At 44.3% G+C, this 23,469-nt stretch overlaps 2 protein-coding genes across 4 annotated transcripts in view; one reads left to right on the plus strand and one right to left on the minus strand.

The window, feature by feature from the left end:
- Positions 1–545: 545 nt before the first annotated feature.
- bcl7bb (BAF chromatin remodeling complex subunit BCL7B b) lies at positions 546–2,812 on the minus strand. The gene is made up of 6 exons (XM_026192280.1): positions 2,634–2,812; positions 2,057–2,132; positions 1,877–1,964; positions 1,411–1,569; positions 1,213–1,316; positions 546–1,120 (listed from the first exon to the last, which is right to left on the minus strand). Exons 1-6 carry the CDS (start codon positions 2,744–2,746, stop codon positions 1,049–1,051), a joined length of 612 nt encoding a protein of 203 aa, XP_026048065.1. The 5' UTR covers positions 2,747–2,812; the 3' UTR covers positions 546–1,048.
- Positions 2,813–6,080: 3,268 nt separating this feature from the next.
- Positions 6,081–23,469, plus strand: part of hip1 (huntingtin interacting protein 1) — a 51,302-nt gene continuing 33,913 nt past the window's right edge. For 2 of the 3 annotated variants that reach the window (XM_026191274.1, XM_026191275.1), the window contains exon 1: positions 6,081–6,452. In XM_026191274.1, the coding sequence (XP_026047059.1) occupies positions 6,336–6,452 (117 nt within the window). In that variant the 5' untranslated portion in view covers positions 6,081–6,335. Of the gene's footprint in view, positions 6,453–14,148; positions 14,641–23,469 lie in introns of those variants that run through there. The other variant, XM_026191276.1, reaches the window with a different exon arrangement.

A 23,469-nucleotide genomic window follows, 5' to 3' on the forward strand; every position in this document is an offset into this window, starting at 1 on the left:
GTATAAATCCTAACTTAGCAGGATCTTCTTCGTCTTCAGCTGCTTCCTTTAGGGGTCGCCACAGTTAACCATCTCCCCCGATTTCTAGCATACTGCTCTGTGAAGCCAGCCCCTCTGTATGCCCTCCTTAATTACACAAAACTTACTCTGTGCTCTTCCTCTTTTCCTCCTGCCTGGCTGCTCCATGTTAAACATACATTATTCAGTTTATTTACTGTCTTCTCTGCATTTCCAAACTGTCTCAGTTTTGACTTTCTAACTTTCTAAATGCTCAGCCTGTCCACGCTGTTCACCCCCAGTGACAATCTGAGCATCTTCTGCTCTGCCACCTTTTGTTAAAATGTATTTTGTTAGAGCCACCATCTCCAAACCATACTTCAGTGAGTTAAAATGAACAGTCGCATTTATTATGATTTACAAAATGTGTTCAGTTATAAACAAATGTGTTCAGTTATAAACATGGGCAAATAATATATATATATATATATATATATATATATATATATATATATATATATATATATATATATATATATAATAAAAATCATATTCTTGCATGTGATAAGCCAAAAGAAGCTTCTTCTTTTTTTAAAGGAGGGCACTGTATTTAATACACAATGGCACATCTAAAAACAGCAATTTGCATAAAGCTTCACAAATAACACCTTTTCAAAATCGCCAATAAACCTTCAGAATAAAGCAACAGCATATGGAAACATGCATAATTTCAGCTGCGGCTACCAGGAAAATCAGACAGTTACGGCAACTGCATGAAAATACACAAAGCCTGCGAAATACAGTTCAAAATGCTCCCCCCGTCCTTTTCAAGATGAAAAACGAAACACAGCATGACTTCAAATATTAATTAAAGTAGGGGGAAAATAGAAGATTTTGCAGTTAATACACATTTTCTTAAAAGCTGAATTTAAAATAAGCAATATTTGCGTAAATATATGAAGAGATCCAGAATAATTGTCAAAGCTTTGCTAATCTCACAACAACTGAGGACGTGTTTTGTGTGTATTTTGACAAAACGATCATAAATAAGCTATCTCAGAACAGCGTTCTCTCCTGTGCAAATCTTCTTTAAGGGAGGTGCTCCTGATTCATCCAGTTCCTCCTGTTCAATGAAAAGAAACACATTTAATTAGACTGCAATAATTTTAGGAATGATTTTTGGTCTTCTTTGAGCTCATTTTTAACGCAGTGAACCTGGGTGTCTGGGGTGCTCCGTCTGACAGTTCCTGATGATAGAAGGTCCTCCTTGATGAGAGTGGGTGGCTCATCTGTGCCCTCCTGTCCTGAGTGAACTGGCTCTGCATCATCAAGGAGGCAGCGAGATTATATACTGATTATCGAAGCTTTCGCACCGTCACAACAAATGTGATGCAGTGCATGTTATCCACATACCATCCACGCTCTCCTGGCCGAGCATTGGAGGCTGGGAGTCTTCAGCTCGCAGGCTGGAGGCATGAGGAGGGCTGACCTGCTGCGAGCTGGAGGTGCTGCTGCTGTTATCCATTTTAGGCTGGTAAACGTCCGACAGGAAGCTCTGGTTGCTGTTTTCATCTGGCGCAGAGAGGAAGGGAAAGGCACGGAACATGAGGTTACAGCTTTTACAGCATTTTTGAAATATATATTACTGTGCATTAGTCTCGAGCAACCTCTCATTTCTTCATGAAATGAGCAATAGGTCCAGTGAATTACTGTGACGTGCAAACATACATGAAACTGCAACTGAATATTTGGTATGACCACCTTTAGAGCAGTACTGTTACTAATTTCTTTTAGATTGTTGTTTTAATTTAGACAGCATTAAGTACAAAACAAGTCAGCAAACCTTTTAAAAATTATTTTTAAAAGCCTTCAAACATACCAGTAAAATCCAGTAGAGAGTTGGTGTTTTCCAGGACCACATCTTTCAAGCCTCTAACTTCTCCACCGGTGGATTTGGTGCGATATATCTGACAATGGAAGTGCAATTTGTCAGTTTCAAGAAATGTGAGCAAAATAAGGTTATTAAAAAAATAAGCTACACATGACAAAAGGCCCACACCTGCTTTGTTTCCGTCACTGGCACCCACTTGAATATACGTAAAGACGTGTCACCAACTGTCACCCATTTCTTCTCCCTGGGGATGTGATTAGTTTGATTACATTGAGACAGGAGCTCAGGAAACACCTTCCGCTTTCACCTGGTCTACAGCCTCAGTCTCTAACATGACATGCAGCATACACGCTCACGTTATCTCTCTGCAACAGCACACAATGGACAGCTGCACAAATATCACAATGTGCCCACTAACAGGCATCGCTCACAGTGCAGGAGAGGGTTAAAACCCCCGGGGAAACGTCCGCGGGTGTTTATGAATTACACTGTAATTAGACTAAGGGGACAGCGAGCCGGAATTAGCCGCGCTCCGCATGTCAGGCTGAAGCCATATTGACAGCTCTCGGCGGAAAAACTCAGCTAGCCCCGCCCCCTCTGTCAAACTGGAGCACGGGTTGGTCGGCGTCTCCGTCAATCATCTAACTTTTCCGACTGAAGTTTGTTGTGCGACGCAGCAGATATCGGGCTTCGGTCTACTAATACCTTTCCCTCCATATTGTCCCCCCGCGGATCGCTTACGTACCATTTGCGCACTTTCTCGATGGCCGCTAGCACCTTTTTGATGTCGTCTTTAGCCCGACTTCGCGTCTCAGCGCGGCCCGATCGTCCCGACATCTTGATGCTGTTATGATTCATCTACAGATGCATCTGAAAACTTCAAGACCAAGCCCCAGTCCTCCGTTACACTGGTAATCTCGCGAGATTCATTCGTCACATTTTTTTTCTCCCTTTTTTGTCAGCTTCATTCTGACACCTTATGTTCACACTATATATATATATATATAATGTACTGTAAAGACAGGCTGGGCACGTTTGATTTTATTCGTCTTTTTTGTCCATTATCCATCCCTTCTGACTATAGTGGGGGTTTCTATTTAATGTACAGTTTATTCAAATGCTGTACTTAATGACAGCTTTGAAGGCTGTAAAATGAGACGTGGGGATTTTGTTTTCACATTAAAAAAGGCATTCTCCTAAAAAAATGAAAAATAAACCCAATATGTTGTGGGGTTGTCCCCCTGTGCAGAGCCCCTGTCACATTTAAAGCGAGTTGTTAGCAGCTCTACTCAAAACTACACTGCTGTGCAAAAGTCTTATTTCTTTATATTTTGCTTCCAAGCAGCCAGACTTTCTTGTCAGTTTTTACCAGTGGTCTTTAGGAATAGCTCTCCAAGCTTTCCGAAGATCTTTCAAGCTCGTTGGGAATCAGCTATTAGGTCCAAACTGTGCACTTAAAAAAAATGGAGGAAACTGGAGAAGTGGAAGCCACCACCTAGGATCTAATGTTCGCTGGAGCCTCATCAGACATGGTCTCAGTGGAAGGGTGGTTGCTATGAGGGGAAACAGGGAGAAGTATCAAAACCATTGTCTGATTTTGATCCACCATATGTAGCACCTGGAAAACATCTGATTGGCAAAGGCTACCTATTTCAGCATGACAATGAGCCCAAACACACAGCCAACAAAGAAAAAGCATGCCTGTATAGAAAATCACACCGCGGAATGCTATGAGTCATGGATTGGCCTCCCCAGAGCCCGGATCTCAACGTTACTGAAGGAGTGTGGGATCATTGTTAGAGAGGATGGAACAAAAGTCAGCCAACATCCAAATAAGAGCTTTGAATGTCCTTCAAGAAGCCTGGAGAACTATTCCGGAAAACCACTTAGAGAAATTATAAGAAAGCTTGTCTAAGAGAGTTTAAAGTTCACATATTGACCTTTAAGCTCATTAGATTTGTACAAACTGTGTTAACAATACAAATTAAAAACAAAGCAAATAAAATCCTCTCAGAACATCTTGGATCCACTGCAGTAAATAATTACGTTTATTGTGCATAAAGCTCTTTTCTTTGCTTTTGTATTGATTTTTGTATGTACTTGTTCCCACATGTAATCAACAGAGGGCAGCTTTGAGTCAGGCATTAGCAGACCTGCTCCTCCCGGCCCTCAGGGGACACAGAGCAAAGGTTGTCAGTGTGTTGATTTATTGCTGAGATAGGAAGGAATCACTGACAGGAAATTATCCTTTGTTTGCTTTGCTTGTCATCTGCAGATAGTAAAGGAGCAGAAGCAGGGCCAGCTTCTCTTTAAGCAACTTGTTTTCACTCTGCCAAGAATGAAACTAGAAACATTGTGACAATATTGTCAAGTAATGTGAATATTTTATTTATTTATGCAAGTTTGTTAACACTATCATCTTTTTAGTAAGAATGAACATAAATAGATTAAAGCCCTTTTTTCAGTTAACATCAGATCAGTGACTGAGAGAGTTACAATAAACTGGATGCTGCCTAGAAAAAATAATCTCAGCGATGAAAAATCTGTATCTTAGTCTCAGACTAAACATTTCTGTGGCGTATGTTTCCAGAATCATCACATTGAATATTTTCTTTTAGTGTTTCTATATCTGTTTGACAGGACACGATAAGACAGCTGAATGTGGGGAAGGCCACAGAAAAAGAAAAATGTCAACATATTAACTGATGGCGTGGGCGGGGACTGCTAGAGCTTCAGCCAGTGGCTGACAACACAGGGAGGAGTCCCAAGGCCGTTACTAGAGAAAATATCCAAATAACAGCCCAGCATGCAGCTGAAAGTTGTCATGGTACCTACAATGGCAGCAACTTCCTGCCACGACTTTGTGATTAAAGGCTTTTCATTTTTCAGAGATTGTGAGGTTTGCACATCACCGTTGATGACAAACACTATGAGTCAGGTGAATTATGTGCTTTTATTTACACACAATTCCACACATGGACGTCCATCAGTTTACTCAGAATTGTTGCCATCCAGAGGGGGCACGTACTCCTGGCTTAAAATGCAAAATATAATATTTAACTTTGGTTCATATTTAATTTTTTTTAAAGCAAAAACATGACAAGTAACTGGTTGAAGAAATATCTGCTTTTAAAAGTAAAACTAAAATATTTTGATCTTTGGCCATTTCATTGGGTACACCTGTTCAGCTGCTTGTTAACATTTACTTAATCAGCCAATCGCATGGCAGCATCTCAGCGCACTTACGCATGTAGACTTGATCAAGATGGTCTGCTGATGTTCAAACTGACCATCAGAGGGAAGAAGAATGCTGATTTAAGTGACTTTGAATATGATGTTGTTGTTGGTCTGAGAATTTAACGAGATGTTGAGCTATTGGGATTTTCTTACACAACCATCTCTAGAGTTCACAGAGAATGGTATGAAAAAGAAAGCTCAGAGGAGGATTGCAACACTGTTTCCAGCTAATAGGAAGGCAAAAGTAACAACACTTGTTTACAACCAAGGTACCATGCAGAAGAGCGTGTCTGAATGCACAACATTCAGGTACAGAAGAAGACCACACTGGGTGTCACAAAAAAAGAGGAAACTGTGACTCAGACTCACCAGAGAGAAATGTTGCCTCGTGTGATGAGTTGTTGGATCAGAGTTCAGCATAAACAACATGAAAGCATGGATCCATCCGGCCTTGTATTAACTGATCAGACTGCTGGTGGTGTAATGATGTGGGGGATATTATCTTGGCACATTTCTGACCCCTTAGTCCCAACTGAGCACAACTTCACAAAGCTTAAATCATCTCAAACTGGTTTCTTGAATGAATTCGCTGTATTCAAATTGCCTCCACAGTCACCACATCTCAATCTAATAGAACACCTTTGGGATGTGGTGCACAAGGACATTCTCATCACTGATCTGCTGCGTGATGCTGTCATGTTAGAATGGAGGAAAATCTCTAAGGGATGTTTCATGCACCTTGCTGAATCTTTGCAAACAAGAAATAAAGCAAGGTGTACCTAATAAAGTGGCCAGTGAGTGTATATTCACAATATAAGCTGTAAGTTAAAATATAAGTAACAGCTGAGTCTATCTCCGCTCTCCACATGTGAGATTTACGTCCTCGCTAACTGTCGGAATTTGGGAACTTTAGTTTGAAAAAGTGAAAGCGGAAGTGAGCCCTTCGCGGTGAGCTCGTGCGCGAGCTTTACGTTGGTGCCGCTCAGGCTGCTCCTGTCATTGACTGGGGTGGTGTTGGTGGTGGACGCAGAGGCCAAATGCTTCTGTGAACGGGGGCGACGAGTCCAGCAGCGCAGCATGGACGGCTGCCCGCCATAGTTAGCGCAGTTCGGAGTCTACTTCACTGTAGCCTAGAGAACGGTTATAAGCTAAAAGCCTCTCTTTCTGTTCCCCCCCGCTGCTGTTTGTTCTTCATCTGCCTCAGACGACAATGGATCGAGTAAAAAACTCCATGCAGCAAGTCCCCAACGCTATCCCCAAAGTGATCCGACGGACCGGAGGAGCCAACAGCCTGGAGCTGGAGAGGGAAAACTTTGAAAGAGTGCAGGTACGGAGCACAGGAGGTCACAGTCATATAATAACGTTATTCTGCCGAGAGTGTGGGATGGAGGTCCCGGGCTGAGAGCCTCTTTATGGCGCTGGTGGGAGGTTTTTAAAAAGTCATGTCAACTTAAACTATGCACAGCACTGTGTCACTATTTCTCTCCGTCTGACGCGAGAGAAAGAAATGACACGGGAGCCAAAATTTTCCTTCATTTTAAACGAGTCACCGTGTGACAGCTGAGTCGATCAGGCCTATCCCGTGTTTGCTTTGCTTTTTTTTTTTTTTTTTTTTGGATCCACATTGTTGTCACCTTCCCACACGTCTGTCTGAGATCAGCAGACACAAAACGAGCCCACTGTACAACAAAAGAGCTGTGGAGATGTGGGTCAGTGGCCTTTTGAATTCAGATAACTATTGCATAAAAAAGCACACAGGAGGGGGGCTCAGTGGAGCTGTATCATGTATGTAAAGTGCCTCCGAAGCCCTGCATTTAAGGCAGGACCAGGGATGATGCCAGGTCTCTCTTGGAAATGAGATTTTTAATCTCAATGAGATTTTTTTACCTGGATAAATAAAGGACTAATAAAAAATGACGATGAAAATGGGTGAAATTGTAAAACCAAGGTAACTGCCTGTCTTCCTTCCTTGTGTTTAGTTTTCATGGCTGCTGATGAATAATGAATGTTGTGTATCTTTACTCATATATATATATATATATATGTATGTATGTGTGTGTGTGTATGTATGTATGTATGTATGTGCTGTGGAGCCTGCTGCTTCCTGCTTGGTGGTCTCCCCTCCCCTTGCCCCGGACCAGGCGCAGAGGAGGGAAAGCGGTGGGGGAAAGTAGGTCAGATGAATCAAGGCAGCGTGGTAGTGCTGCAACATGCTTTTCCCAATCCACTCCTGCTGCTAAAATCGGACAGTGCAGTCCACACAGCCTAAATGTGCACAGTAGGTATTTGGCCTCGCTGCCTCTAGATGGTCTCATCCAGTCTGGCCCCCTCTCCGCCAGCCCGTCGCAGCAGCAGTATGGATTAAAGTTGGGGAAAGACGCATGCGTAGCTTTGTGCATCTCGAGCCAATCCTGGTCACTGGGTCACTGTCAGGCTCCTGAGATCACACCCTGCGGAAGGTGCCAGCATGGCAACGTAATGCAGGCACATAGTTGCTCCAGCTTCCGAGGAAACTGGAGGGGGAAGTAAATGTGTCTGAGCAGAAAGGTGTTTTTGTCTTGCTCTAGTGTATCTCCCATTAAAGGAGGGTGAAAATATTCAGGCAAGCTTTAACAAGCCCAAGTTTGATGTGTTGTCGGCAGATCATACTACTGTTTTCGTACTAATGGAGTCAGTTTCCGCCTCGTAAAGGTGTAATTTTTAAGATAATAGTCATTGGGATTTGTCACCCGTATGAGAGGAAATGCTTATGTTTGCTTTTTGTTCCTCGTGGTTGTTGTTTTTGTTTTGTTTTGGGGGTTTTTGTTGGGGGGGGGGTTCTGACTGAGGATCCAGAGCTGCGGCAGGAGGTGCAGGAATCAATGAATGTGCTGTCTGCTTTACAGGGATCAACGAGAGATAATCTCATCTGATCTGTTGTGCTCTAAAGCTGCCTAAATCTGCTGGGTGGCTGGCTTTCACCTCTATAGAAATCCCAACAGCCTGCCTGCTTTTAGATATTTGTTTCTTTCACCAGCTTTTTCCTTTTTTCCCCTTTTTTTTCATCCGTCCGTTCACATTAACAAGCTCACCTTAGATGTAAAACTTTTTTTATGTTATTTGTTTCTACTGTTTGGAACAGAATCTTATTATTTCTGTTAAATGTCTTGTTTTGCTGGTTATCAGTGATATGTTCAAGTTTGTTTGGACTATTTAGTGTCAAAAATGACTCGGTATAATAACCCCTAATCATAGCCTCAATGCTTTTTTGCAGATGAATGAATCCAGGCATTCCCAGATTATTCCCAACGCTTCTTTATCTGATTTACCCTCACGACATACTGTTTTAGCCTTTCATGCACTTAGTTCAGCTGACATGCTATTTTTTTCCCTTGAAGACCGATTTCAACATCCGTAATATAGAGCAGTGTGTAGAGCTCTCGGTGTACCTCTCGTTTGTTTATGTTTTGCCAGGAAAATTTGAAATAGGTGCAGGGATTTACTAAAACACCTGCAAACATACATGGAAATACAGTATACAAGACAAAAACTGTCCATTTTATACATCTTACACATTACTTTTAACTGACTTTCAACCTTTTGTCCACTCAGCTCTTTAATTAAATGATAACTTTTGGGTTTTTTTTATTCCCTCGATTAGTTGAGTTTATCCAACCATATAACCCCTTTGTACTGGAGAAGTACCCTGCCTACTCTGCCCACCCTGGCTTAGACCCACTGAGTTAAACAACAACAACTTAAAAATGACTCCAGAATCATCTGCTGTTAGTTGAGACAAGTTCAAGGCGTAAATTAAGCGTAAATTAAAAAATGTCTTCTGTGGTTTTCTAACCACGCTCATCCTGAGAACTTCCTGCCCGATCCTTTCTGTTGTGTGCAAAATCCCCTCTGTCATGTCCACTCGGGGTTATAAAAAGCACGAACCAGGGCAACCTGATAGCACTCAGCACTTTTAATGACATGTTTAGTCTCATAACAGCGACCGAGTCTTTCATTTAGAGTTTAGGCGGATTAAATCTCTGGGGGAGTTCGTCTGAAACGTCATTCTGTGTTTTGGTTTGGGTTGAATCGTAGCCTCAAAGCTTTAGTGAAAACAAAGGAGTAAATAACACAATGAACACCAGCGGGAGTTTTTATCATCTTTTATCTTCAGGCTCCGAAATGTCCAAGATGCCAGCTCCCGGTCCCTGAGCTCCCAGAGGACAGGAGAGGTTTTTCATTTGAAAGCTGGCGTAGGTAGTAATCTATGGACCAATAGGAACCATAATTAGTGCTTGAGGAACATTTCTGGGGCACCAGCTCCTCGGTTGGGATATGCAGAGTGAGCCACAGAGTGACACCACATTGTACGCATGTTACATAATGAAGGCCTTAAAATCAGACTGTCTGTCTGCCTCATCCTTCCCCTTTAATTGTCCATACTGAGGGCACTCCTGTATCTGGATATAAAAGTGCTTTGACTGTTTGACTGTTAATGTTCTCTTTATTTTCTATCAAACTGAACTGCCAGCATTAAGGTTGTTTTGGTTGAGTTTGCAGTCCTGTTCCTGGTGTTTTGGAGGAGTAGTAGAAGCTGGATGTTTAACTAGAGTCTGATTAATCCTTGGGCTGATTCGTAGGAAGTAAATAACCTGCTCTTAGTGCAGAAGGCCTGTCCCCCAGGCCTGCGCGATCTTTTAATTCCGTTTGGTGTCACGGCAGCTTTGGAATTCAGGCAAGGAGCAAGATCGCGGCCTTTGGGCACAAGCAGGAATCAGCAGGGGTCTTTGTAGACAGGCGGGTTTTTTTTAATCACGCCGTCTTCCTGCCTCTCTTTCTCCCTCATCTTTTGTCTTTGCCTCCTTCTGCTCCCCTCCGCCGCTCATTGTCTCGAGTCCTCGTCATCTTCTTTGACATCCTGCGATTCAGAATGCGCAGGAAGTTGTCGAGGGATATCCGCATGCATGCGGGATACACGCAGACGAGCACGAAAGCGAGACCATTAAAGGCGCTGAGGGAGCAGAAACGGCGGGTGGTGGTTTGTGGCCTCATTGCGCTGGCTGCGTGGAATAATGGAGCGGGACGTGAGTGACGGGTTAGTTAGTGGAACAAAGTGCACTGCGGAGTTTCTGGTGGCAATAACAATGACTCTGAATTACAGGTTGTTTTGGAGTTCCCTGCTGAGTTTTACGAGCACGGTACAGTGAAAGGTGCAAGGTGGAGACGGGGTGCTTGTTTGTTTCAGTCGCAGCAGAGGTCAAAAGTCAGACTGGAAGCTACGTCACCGGTGGAAGAGCGCGCTAGGGGAATTGGGCTGCTTCAGCCGCCTGTATTTGATTCGTCGGCTGCAGCGTGGGAGGTAGAGCAAGGAGGTCTGCCAATCAGGAGGTTCGATCCCTGGCTCTTCTAGTCTTAGTCTGCACGTCGAAGGATCCTTGGCCAAGATACTGAACCTGATGCATTCATCAGAGTTAGCTTAAAAGAAAAAGAATGGTTGTATGAGTGGGTGAATGAGGCTTGTAGTAAGAAAGCGCTTTGAGTGCTCAAACAGAGCAGAAAAGCACTATAAGAGTACAACTCCATTTACTCCATGTGACAAACTATGTCATTGTCAGGTTTTCTTCATTTCAAATAATACAATATTATCATTTCAGGATAATAATAATAAGTCCAGAGGTCCTGCCCTGATGGTCACCATGCCAACACGAATACCAAATGTCAGCATGAAAATGAAAGCTTTTTTTTTTTTTTTACTGCTGACACAATAACAAAGGTCTCCTCTACACATAAATGTCTGGGGCTGAAAATTCCCTGCTAGTTTGAAGTAAGCTCATCAAAGCTGGGCTTTCTCGGCATTAGCTGGCTTGACCCAACCTAAAACCCCGGGTGGAAGATGACAGTGTTTATCAACTTTCTCTGTTAAGCCCGACTTTCTGCGTCATTCTCGGTGAGCGCTCACTTAACAAGGGGCATTTCACGCATCATATGACTCTTCCTCTACACGAAAGAGTCCCTGTGAGCGCTGCCTGCTCCAGTCAGAGACGTTATCAGATGATGATGGAGATAAAATCTTTAAAGAACATCAACTATACTATAACTATAGCAGTCAAATGTCACACAGTTTCAAATAATACGAGGGGGGTAATAATCTCAGGATTTAACACTCAGAGCGGTAAAAATAAGCATTTAAACTCGAGTTAATGTATTTATTTTATTGCTAAGTGCGCTCTCGGTGCTGATGTTTATTTCTAGTGTGGTGGCTGCTCATCGAAGCTCTGTGCTTTGAAACATGAAAGGTTACTGCCCCGAAGCAAAATAAAGGAGCCGTGGAAATCTCTTTGATTTCTCAGCAGATCAGAGTCAAATAAAGTGTATTGATTGAACAGGTGTATAGCAGAGACCTGGCAGTATAAGAACATTTATGCACTTTCTGTATCACCGGCTGAATGCATGCACGCTCCGGTGACGATGTGGTGCACAGTTTGCTGAGCTTAACAAGTTGCACGTATAAAATGCGTTCCAGCTCTTAAAACCGAGCTGTAAATGAAGGAATCATTTCCTCCACCTGCTCCTCACTTCTTCAAGCATGTGTTGCCACGGCGAAACTGAAAACTCTGTGTTTAAGCTCAACGTAGCTCGCTAACCCAATAATCTCGCTCCGTGGTAAACCCCTCTGATTCGATTTGCTAACATCTGCTTCAGTATCCCAGGTTACTGATGTACAACATATAGACATGATGAAGAAGTGGCTCCAGTCTGTTTTTAAAAATCATCCTGCTGTGTCAATAACACCTTATGTTAGCGTATTCACATGATAACACACCACAAACTCCTGTGTTTTAATGTCTTTTTTTTTTCCACTGCGAGAAACAAAGATATTCCAGGAAAAGTGTCGTGTCATAACACTTGAGTTCAAACAAGAGACATTTGGAGGACTTTAACCCCTGACTGTGTTTTGACATGGTACAACGACCTTTTCCAAGCCACACCTGCTTAAAGAGATATGACACACGTTTTCTAATATGTCATATGGCTGCTGAGTAGGAAGTTTAACACAAATAATCAGCAGGTTAGGTGAGCCATTGCTCTTCTTGGTCCTTAACCTTTAGTCAGGAAGGTGCAGTATGACATCACGGTTCAAGTGGACTGTGAGAGGTTTACTGGAACAGGAAAAAAGATGGCACATGATGTATGCTGACAGCACAACCCAGCCAGCCCGTATTGAACTGCACTTACTCAGCAATCCTAGCCCACATCTGATTTAACTGCTGAAACACCTTGAGCACTTTTACATGCTTCATACGGCTAAATTAAAACAATGACTGAAACTCGGAGATGTGTCCTTTTAAAGCTGGTTAGACAAAAACAGAGATGAGTGTTGCTGAGTCAAAATGAAGACAGAGACAGAGTGGGACTGCTGTATGTGAGAAATGCTCGGCGATGGGCCCACGCCGTACCAGGAAGTGAGGAGACTCGGTGGAAAATAGCCTGCATTGTTTTTAGACTGACTGCTGGGCAGCCTGGAGGTTTAATGCGCACACCCGATAGTCTAATGAGTAACATATTGATTATTGTGGCTGGCCTGGCCCTGGTTGGTCAGCTGTGATTGAAAGCCTGGCCTGGATTTTAAAAATGGATCCTGTGGGCTCACTGGCTGTCTCCGAGTCTTCTGTTGTGTAATCCCAGACTGCCTTGTTGACGTTGGCGGTTGTACTGTCTCTTTTTCATTGAGGATGAGTCTTTGTCACTCTGCCTGGATGTTTTGCGCAGATTTGCACAGATTCGCACACACTGGCGACTTTATACAGTCTAGTTATTGGCATCAGGATGACACTTCTGTGTGTACGGCTGAGTCCACACTTGGTCCCTAAAATGTGAATTGAAGTTAGTCAATATGCTGTTTATATACGCTCACTGGCCACTTTATTAGGCGCACCTGTGCAACAGCACGTTAATGAAACTGTATAATGAGCCAATCACGTGGCAGCAACACAATGCATTTAGGCATGCAGACGTGGTCGAGACGACCTGCTGAAATGCAAACTGAGCATCATCCCGGTGATTTAAGTGACTTTGAATGTGGCATAGTTGTTGGTGCCAGACGGGCTGGGCTGGTCAGTTCTCTGGGTAAAAATTGACTTGTTGATGTTGGAGGTGAGAGGAGAATGACCACACTGCTTTGAGCTGATAGGACGGCAACAGTAACTCTCATAACCACTCGTTACAACAAAGGTATGAAGAAAAGCATCTAGGACTTGCTGATCGAATTAATGAAGCTCATATTTCAGTACAGAGGCTTAGTTTACGGGATTAGTAACACCTGCATTTTACCTGCTATGTCATGTTAAAATGGTATCTTTATGGAGGGTCTGTTATAGACGACTCTCCCAGAATTTTCTGAGTCAAAAGGGCCTGAAACTTTAAGCTGTTGTGAAGCTCAAATCCTGCAGGCTGACACAAACACAGAATAACTGAAGACTCTCAGAGGCACCAGATGGGGGCATCAGTTGCCCAGGAGTGATCTCCTGGTGGACGCTGAGCTCCTTTCCCCCACTTTTCACCTTTTGAAAGTTGCTTTTTTCCAGGCTTAACTGTAGTCAGTCAAGATAAGGGTTTAAGGCAGTGTGTGCATATAAAGTATGGAAATATAGGGGGCCTACTGTATACTGTCAGTATAGTTGAGTTGTTGAGTTTTCTTTGTACCACAGCCTTTTTGTTCTTTTGGCTACATTTGATCTAAGTGTCTGTTGTTGTTCCCACATCTTCTTCTCTTTCCTGCTTTTTCTGATTTTCACGGTGATGATTAAATTTTTTTAAATTTCTTTATTTTTTTGGAGATAGGGGAGGGGTAGATGGTCTTTTGGCTCCTGCTGCAGTTTAGATCAGGTGATCATCTGTTACTCCTACTAGTGAATGGAGCAGCAGTGGAAGTTGCAAACCCCAACCACCCCCCACCCCGTTTTGTTTCTCTCCCTGTTAGGACCCCCGGCGGTTCCCCGGACCCCAGTTTGAAACCCACCGTGTTTGAGCCATCCCACTCTGCAGGCTCCATGCTACTATTGTCTAACAGGAGAGCGGGCTATTTGCAAAATAAAGGTAGCCTCCTGCCTCAGTGTTTGCCCCTACGAGGGCTGATTCATGCGAGTGGGGTGATTGTCTTTTCTTTTGCCCCTTTTAAAGTGAAATGAGCGCCTATCGGTAGCGGTAGTCCTCTGGGTTTTTCCTCCCACACAGCTTGAGCTCCTCGCCGGGTCGGATGCTGAAAGTCCTCGCCGATAAGAGATCGCGCAGAGCTCGCGGAGAAAAGCAGACTGGACGCGGAAGGAAGCAAAGGAAGAATAGAGCAGCATTTTAATACCAAATCGGGACACATGTTGAGCTAACGGCCCTCGCCACCTCCTCCCCCCTTCTTCTCCTCCCAAATGCATTTGTAGGCTCAGTCGCTTTCCCGTTACTGCGCGTTAGGAGAGAGCCAGCAGCTCCGAGGATCCCCCGCTCGCCGTCTTGGAAGGACGATCATGGATCTGAGCAAAATCGTAAGTCCCGAAGAGCCGATCGGGTTGTCTTTATGTGAGCTAAGGACGGATATTAAGAGAAAAAAGGAGAAAGCGACAGGGTTTGCATGTTTTTGTGGAGGTGGGGGTGGTGTCCAAGAAGTCCTGAGCGCACACACTACACTCAGCAGGGTGAATACATGCAAGTTGGGCTCGGTGCAAGCAGGGACTTGCTCTGTCTGCTGTTTACATGGCAGCTAAATGCGTCCGTGGGAAGTTTGGGTTTTGTTGTGAAAGCTCGGAGGTCTCCCGTGGGTTTATTCCAGGGTTTTGCGAGCTGCTGTAGTGAAAGAACAGCTGCATTTAGTCGGGGAAATGATGAAACCAAGAGTCAGAAAGCACACGATTGTGTTAATGCAGCCTACTCTCTGGAGGCTTTACATTTCTATTGCAAGTAAATGAAGCCATTCACACATTTGGCTTTAATATAGTGTTCTTCTGAGACCTGGAAATGTTTCCTGTGTTGACCAGAGCTCTGTTTATGCTGCAGGTTAGAGGAAAAAGTTCTGCAAGCATGGTTTAAATGCGCCATGAATGTCAATTACAGGATCTTATTGACAAACCTCAAGGCCAGTCTGAGTGTGTAGTTAAAGCTCTATAACACAGAATCAAGAGACTGGGGGCTCTAAGGGTGAATTTAAAGTACAACTTCTTCACAAGCAGTGATGTTTCCAAACTGGCGATCGATGTGGAGTTTATTCCACATTTGCCTGTTCATCTTCCTTTGACTCAGAGCGATGGGGATGAGGCAAAAGAGGTGCAGCTTGGACTGCTGAAGCAGGTGCACAAGAAGCCTTTCACAGTGGATGAAGGGGTTGCACTTTTAGTCTTTTGTACTGAAGTGTAAGAGTGTGTGTGTGTGGTTTGATGAGAAAGCCTACTCTCTAGTAATCCCCAACCAGGTTGGAGACTCAAAGGTTTGTGGAGGAAAAGCACAGCGAGTGTAAATTCTGCAACGATGCACCGGATCTTGACAGGCTGTCCATAGGTGGAACAGGAAAATCAGTCTCTCAGCTGTGAGGAAAGAAAAAACCTCAGCCGCCCACGTGAAGTCAGTCACGTGTAGACATGGTGTAGGTAGGTGTAGCGATGGAAAGCCTCCTAGGGCATCACCTTCCAGTTGCAATTAACAGGTTATTTTAGCTGAACCTCGAGAAAAAGTGGGAAAGTGTAAAGTATTCCAATCAAAGCTTTTCTACATGTTGTTTCTGCCACTGTCCAGTGGGTCTTGCAGACTGTGCATCACCGCTCCACCACAGGTAATCTGGTGATGCACAGCAGAGATGAAACACTGAGGAATGTGGCTGAAGGTATGCAGGGTGTGTTGTTTAGAGATGATCACAGCCCTCCAGCCCTTCCGCGACCCTGAAAAGGATAAGCGGCAAAGAATGGATGCTTATAGACCTACAGTTTCTTTATGTAAATATACACTCACCGGACTCTTTTATTTATTTGTTTTTTACCTTCAGGACTGCCTTAATTCGTCATGATATAGATTAAACAAGGTGCAGGAAACATTCCTTCAGTTGTTGTGGCTTTGTAGGCTGTACATTCATGATATGAATCTCTTGTTCCACCACATCCCAAGGGTGCACTGTTCGATTGAGACCTGGTGGTTGTCGAGTTCATGTCAGTACAGTGAACTCTGTCATGTACAAGAAACCAGTTTGAGATGATCTGAGCTTGGTGACATGGTGCTCTGAAAATATCCCCCAAATCATTAGACCACCAGCAGCAGCCGGAATAATTGATGCAAAGCAGTATGGATCCATGCTTTTGTGTTGTTTACGCCATCGTCAGAATCTCTCAGCAGCAATAGAGACTCATCAGATCAAGCCACATTTTCCCAACCTTCTATTGTCCATTTCCGGTGAGTCCGGACCACGGCTTCCTGTTTTAGCTGACAGCAGTGTCACCTGGTGTGCTCTTCTGCTGCATCTGAATGTTGTGCATTCAGAGATGCTCTTCTGCATACCTCGGTTCTAACAAGTATTGCTAGAGTTACTGTTGCCTTCCTATCAGCTCGAGGTACTCCGGGCTTTCTTATTTGACATCAACAAGTCATTTTTACCCAGAGAATTGTTCTCTCTGGATATTTTCGTCCTCTTTTTTTCCCCAGACTCTAGAGATGGTTGTGTAGGAAAATCCCAGTAGATCAGCACTTTCGGAAATACTCTGGCTAACAACCACACTACGTTTAAAGTCAATCAAATGACCTTTCATTCTCAGTTTGATGCTCAGTTTGGACTTCAGAATGTCGTCTTGAGTTTCTCTACATGTCGACATGCCTTCATGCACTGAGTTAATGGCATTTGATTGGCCGATTAGAAATTTGTGCTAACGTGCAGCTGAACGTTTGCCCCATTGTTGCATCAGCTGAAACAGTTTGTTTTAGATAAAATGAAAAAGAAGCCACGGAAGCAGATGATTGTGACGCCTGTGTAGATTCGGTTATTGCTGTGCTGTGAGGTGGGGTGAGCTGAGGTGCACAGATGTGGCTTTTACTGATACGTCTTCAGGAAGTTGAGGCGAGGCCGTGAGGCTTTTTCACGCAGAGTTGCAAAGAGAGGAGGGGCTCAAAAGCCTGCCACGGGGATGAAGGGCTGAGAGTTTAATTGTGGTGGACCTACGTGTGACTTTAACCAGCTGCCACCCTCCACCTCTACCCTCAGCGACGAACCCATTGCTGTTAGGTCGCACGCTCCAAACATCCCGGAGCTGTATGTTTGCATGCTTTTTAGTGGGCTCTTATGAGACTGCAACATCCCGCTGGGCTTATCTGCATCACCCATTGCCCCGTTATTAATGGGACAGGAGATACTCGGTGCATTAGGTGGAAAACAAGCTCCCAGTTACAGCCTCAGGGGCCTGCACATGACTGGCAGCCATTGTTACTAGGCTGGTGGCTGGTTTCACCTTCACTCTATGATAAAATTGTACATTGCATTCCAGATTCAGCTCGCTGGGTTGATAATGCTCCCTCAGTGCCTGCAGTGACACCTGTGTAGCATGCATGGGTTTGTAATTTTTGCTCCCTGCGTGCACATAAGAAAAAACTCTCACTCTGCCCTCTTTGCGTCAGTGCAAGCCTGAATTTTGAGAGATGCGAGGAGGCTCACACGGGAGCAGATTTGCACGTCAGACGCGACACATAACATGGTCCTGAAACAAGCAACACAGAGGGCTCTGTTCAGACCGGTGACCTTTTCAGCCGGGTGGAGTCGCTCTTGGAAAAATGTTTGGGCCAAAAACGCTTTTCCTGTTATTATCCAATTTTTTTTTTTCTTTCAATGGATTTGTAAAAGAATAAATAAAAACTGTTATTTCATGGTGTTGTGACCTCTGAGGAGGCTGCTTGTTTGTGTGAAATGCACCACGGTAAGGCGAGCTCTCAGTTTTACCACGTATACTTTTACTTGTGCACGTTGAACCATGAAGGCTGTTGTTTTATTTTCGAGGAAATAGGCGGATATTTTTAGTGTGTGAAACCTGAAGTCAGATACCGAGTGCACCGGAACCATGCTCATTGGAGGTATAGTCCAAAAAAAATGTTTACACCACTATATCATACTGCTGTAATCTGTGTTTTTAGATTAAACAGTTGGATTAGGTCATGTGTGTATATGTAAAAGGGAGGTTTCATAAGAACAAACACAGAAAGGCTTGTCTCCAAATCTGCACTTCCCCTTCACATCTTTGAGCTCAATGGTTTCGTTTTCCAGCTGGCGACTTTGCTTTTGGGTTTACTGTAATCTTTAAAAAAAGACATTAAAGTCTGGCTACTTGAAGCCAAATTTAATAAGAGGTGAGGCCTGGCTAAACATTTTTGCACAGTACTGTATTCTCCAGGTATGACACCATGTGCAGACTCCAAAGGTTTTTAGAAAGAGATAAGACACAGTACAAATATTGTTCTTTAAACATTTGATAGTATATGAATTAAAGATCATTTTGGATTTTTCTATATACTGAGCTGGAGACAAAACACATATTCAGTGAATATCAGACTTTTATTGATCAGCTGAGCAGAAAATGCTATTCACAGTGTGTGTGCGCTTCACATGTAAGCATGCAGGTGTTTGCAAACAGATGTGTGTGCTTGATAAGTTGTGTCTAAATATTACGGTCTGTGAAGTGGGGAGAGATGGCATGTTCTTTTTAGATTGTTATTTCAGGTCATCTGTTAGCGATCGCTGACTGCCCATTTTTAAATATCCGTGTTCCTAAAGGTCTGAGTGTATTCACACAAAGACACCTGGAGGGGATCTGGCAGGAAATGGAGACAGAGCAAAGTGTTTGGTCTCAGCTGCTCCCTGTCTGGCTTGACTGAGCAAGGTTTTAGCTGAAGGCGGGGGTGCTGTGGATTTGGGCATTTTTCAGCAGGCAGGAAATGGGCAGTGGAGGGTGTGCCAAGACAGGAAGCCTGACTGAGTGCCTGCAACCCCCCCCCCCCCCCCCCCCCTTCTCTCCTTCACCTCCACCCCTACAGCGTCAGCCACAATGACCGTGCCTCCTCTGCCTCACCTCAGCGTTAACAGGGCTCCTGCATTCACAGCCTGCACGTTTCCTGTTTTCATTCCTTCCTCCATCCCATCGCTGTTTACCCTTTTTATAGCAGAATAGCTGGACCGGTCTCGGCAGCAGCTCCAGCCTCGGCCTCCGAGACATCCGTCTTTAATTTAGACGGGTAGCTCAAAAGGTATGACAGCAGTTTGGTGTCTGCTCTGTTGTTTGGGAACAGTGACAGACTTGGTGAAAGCATTCTGGGCTCTTGTCCCCTGTTGGGTGTGCTGAGAGGTTAAATCGGAAGGAGGAAACATTGCAAAAGGATTGGGAAAGCATGCAGCTGTTAAATACAGACACGCAGTCCTTCTTAGCTGTGCCATAATGAAGGTTTTAAGACCAGAGGCTTCACTTGTTGATATCATGCCAGAGTCAGAATCACTGGGAACATGGGTGAAGCTAAAGCAGACTCCACGGCCTGTCATGAGCTCTCTCCTCCATCCACACCTAAATAACTGCTGTCAGATAATCATAGTACCATAACTTAAATTAATCACTCCACTCCCATGCTAAGGATGCCGCCTCCTCCTCCTCCTGCTTAAATCCAGTGAGAACAAGTGTTGCCGAATTTACTCTCCCCCTTCTCATTTGGCCCTGCCGAGGTTTTCCACAGTCATTTTCTCATGATTGAGCATCACTAGCTTTGAGTTATTCTCGGCACTAATGCTGACATGAAATGTGCGACAACGCGCCAGAGACAAAAATATCCGAGAGCGCTGTCTTTTCTCTGTGACCGTCATAAAGTGACCACGATAAGATGACATGTCTCCGGGACTGACATGGGAATCAAATCGCCCAACATCGCTTTTTAGTCACATGCTCTTTGGGAGGCGGAGGGTTGGGGAAGGGAGTCGCTCAGCGAGGGCCGGTTCGTTTAGCAGGCAGAAGATGCTTTCTCCCTCTGGGTGCTGTGCGCTGGGCCTTCAGCGGGCGCAGCCAGACCACGATCAGCATATCAATGCCGCGCTTTCCACAGAAGAGCTGATTGGTGCTTGCCAGGCCCGACTTTGCATGCTTTCAACACTGTATCAATAACACTTTGTTTGAAAGCAGAACTGTGGAAAAGAAGATGTTTCTGTAGATACCAAGAAGCAGAAAGGACTTCTGTGTTGCGTCGGCGAGTAATTGATTGATGGCTCGTTATGACTCTTTGCTTCAGGGCGGAAAGGGGAAGCGCAAAAGATGCCGGCCCCCTGCAGATGCAGTGACGTAGGTTCCCCAGTTTAAGGACTCTCTCGGGGCGGATCTTTGCGCCTCAGCTTTATAATCACTTTCCTCTCACCTGTGATTTAATTGCTCGTCATTTGACTTTGTCAGCCGGTCCGAGTGGCTGCACTGCGAGGGGCTAATAGGCCACTGATTTATTGATGCCGGCAAGCCGCCTCAGCCAATGCCAGGAGATCTAGGCAGCTGGCACTCCCATTCAACCCTAACACAAAGTACAAAGTCTCACTGTGGGCTAATTGGGTCATCCTCATGTGGGAACCAGTTGCACTGGCGTTTACTCAATCATCCCTTGATTTTTTTCTTCTTCTTTTTTATTCTTGTGTGATGGAAAGAAAAGGAGAAGCAAAGCAAATTGTCGATGTTAAAACTTACAGCTTCGATCCCTGAAGGCTGTGTTAGCTCACATGCAGATCACAACACGAGTGTCACAATTTTAGTGCTTGTGACAAATTAGCAGCCAGTGACCATGACAGGAAATGCCACAAAAGTCACTTCCCTCATCAGTAAAATGTAAAGCAGATGTGGCTTAAGTGTAGACATGGTGTTTCAGTGTTAACCTACACTTTGAATACAATGTTTAGAAATATGGATCGTGTTTAAAAGAAGGAAAAAGGTGCAAAACACAAGAAGTGTGTATAGATTGTATTCAAACTCTTAAGTGTAAATAAATACAGCGCTATATGTTCATAACTCCTGAAAAGGAGTGACAATATTATCTTAATTTGAGGCTTTTTGTGTTGCCATTGGCCACATTTCATGTTCCAGCCTCCACACGCGAAGCTTCAAATTCAGTCTGTTTAATTCCAAATACTCACAGGTGCATCAGTCTACACAGCCTCAATGTTTCTGGAGAAGAAATAGCTTTTTGAATGTGTTGCATCACTGAAAGCCTTTCTACAACCATTCTCTGTATCAGCCTCAGGTGGTGCAAGAAATCAGGGTTTCGCAGCTGCATGGGGTCTTTTTTTTTTCTTTCTTCCTTTTGTGCATGAACAGAATCTTCAGGGTTGTTTAACAAAAAACAAAACAAAGAAAAGTATTCCAGTAATCATAAAGTTCCCATAAATTTCCAGATCCTGTCGTCAGACCTTCTGGTTTATTTGTAAACAGGAAGTCTAACTTTTTTTTTTTCTTTTTTTTTAAAGCACATGACTGATCATAACTCACTGGCCTTCCTTTTGTGGACTCTATCAGCAGACACAGGCTGTTTTCACGCGTACGCTTTTCTAGATCATATCCAGCGGTGCGTGTCAGGATGCAAACATCCGGCGCCGACCTTTAACCTTTTAAAAAACAAGAAAGCGTGCGGCGTCAGGTTGTTATACTTTGTGCCTACATAGAAACAACTAGCCGGTGGCCGTCATGTGTCCCGCCACGTGCCTGCTCTCCCCAGGTCACGCTAGGGGTGTCAAACATAAGGCCCTGGGTCCTAAATCGGCTCAGTAAAGGCTCCTACCCGGCCCACTGGACAACTTTAGAGTGGATAGATTTTGAACTTTTCTTGCTGTAAGTTTTACGGCTTTTCCTTTTAATAAAGAGTCCCCACCCATACTGCACCAAAGTATAAGCGCACTTTCTGTTATCCACGTCTGTCTCTTCTCACCTTTATGATTCATAGCGCCGGCTGTTCACCATCGACAGGACTACGACCTGAGCGCGGAGGGGCGGATGCTGTGCAAACAGCAACCAGCTCCTGAATTCCTCCTCGTCTTCTCATGATCACTGAATCACTCCTGTGACTGAACCAAACTCATAAATTAGATTTTTCTCAACAGTAAACTTGTGTTTGCCTGCCTGCCTGCCTGCTTGCTTTCGCTGCTGCTGATATGTCACTCAGAGTGATGGCGCGTGTGGAGGTGGCGGTCTATTGTCTGCCGTTGTTTTGACAAGCCAGACCCACATTCTTCTTCTCCGATCCAAACGTCATCTGTTTCAGGATTGTGGCTAGAAGGAAAATACTTTCTAGATGGGCTCTCTCGGGCATTTTTTTTCTCAGCAGTCTGCGACACCAGGTAGCGTTGTGGAAATCTGAAGTAGATCGAGGTGCACACACCCAGGTTGTCTTTCCAAAGCTAAATAAAACTCGCTGTAAACCTAGAATATTTATAGTCTAGTTATCTGTCAAGCTCAGTCACAGGATGCTGTCAGAACATTGTGCAATAGAAGATAACTCGAACATCAACATGTGGTGTATCTGCAAGATCACACAGAGACAGACTAAGAAGATATGGAGCCTTTCATTCACCGAGGTCAGCTCGACACAGAGAAGATCTTAAAATTTTCCTAAAGAGACTGACAGAAATCCCTGCTCCCAGATCATTCCTCCTTTCATCTCTCCTTTCCCTTCCCCACTCCTCCTCCTCCTCCTCTTCCGATTCCTCGCAGTAAACTTCCAGTCCCGGCAGCTCACATACTGGAAGAGGAGGAGCGCACTCCGAACATCTGTGGGAAGTGAGATTATGAAACAGGCCTCCCGTCCTCTGCTGACCCCATCCCCATCGCTCTCCTCGCTCTCTGCTGGAGACACCCTGCAAATGATAGCGGCAGGATACGCTGCCCTGTTTGGTCGTGTGTGCGGAAGACCGGCATTTCGGGCTCCGTTTGAGTCAGCTGTTTGGATGTAGAACTTTTCCCGGTTTTGTTTTCCCCTCGTGTTTAATGTCAGCCAGATGCTGCTTCACGTCACCTCACCTTCACAGAAACTATCTGAAAAACTCTGAAGCGATGTGGGTTCTAGAAGATTTATATTTATTTGTACTTGCGGGTTTTTCCTGGTTGGCTGCCAGCTGACATAACCTAAAAGCATCGTGAAAACTTTCACACAACAGCTAGAAGGCTTTTGAACTTTTCATGCACGTATCTATGGATGCAAATTTCTGTCAGTCCAAATGTAAATGGGCCACAAATATATCTTTCCTACACAGTTTGAGCCCTCAAGGAACTTTCTTACTACTCCAGGCGACAAATGAGTATCTTCCCCAAGGGTACTTCTACATGCAGACGAAGGGAAGCCAGGGATGA

The sequence above is a fragment of the Astatotilapia calliptera genome, chromosome 14, assembly GCF_900246225.1.
Source record: "Astatotilapia calliptera chromosome 14, fAstCal1.2, whole genome shotgun sequence".
Taxonomy (NCBI): Eukaryota; Metazoa; Chordata; class Actinopteri; order Cichliformes; family Cichlidae; genus Astatotilapia; species Astatotilapia calliptera.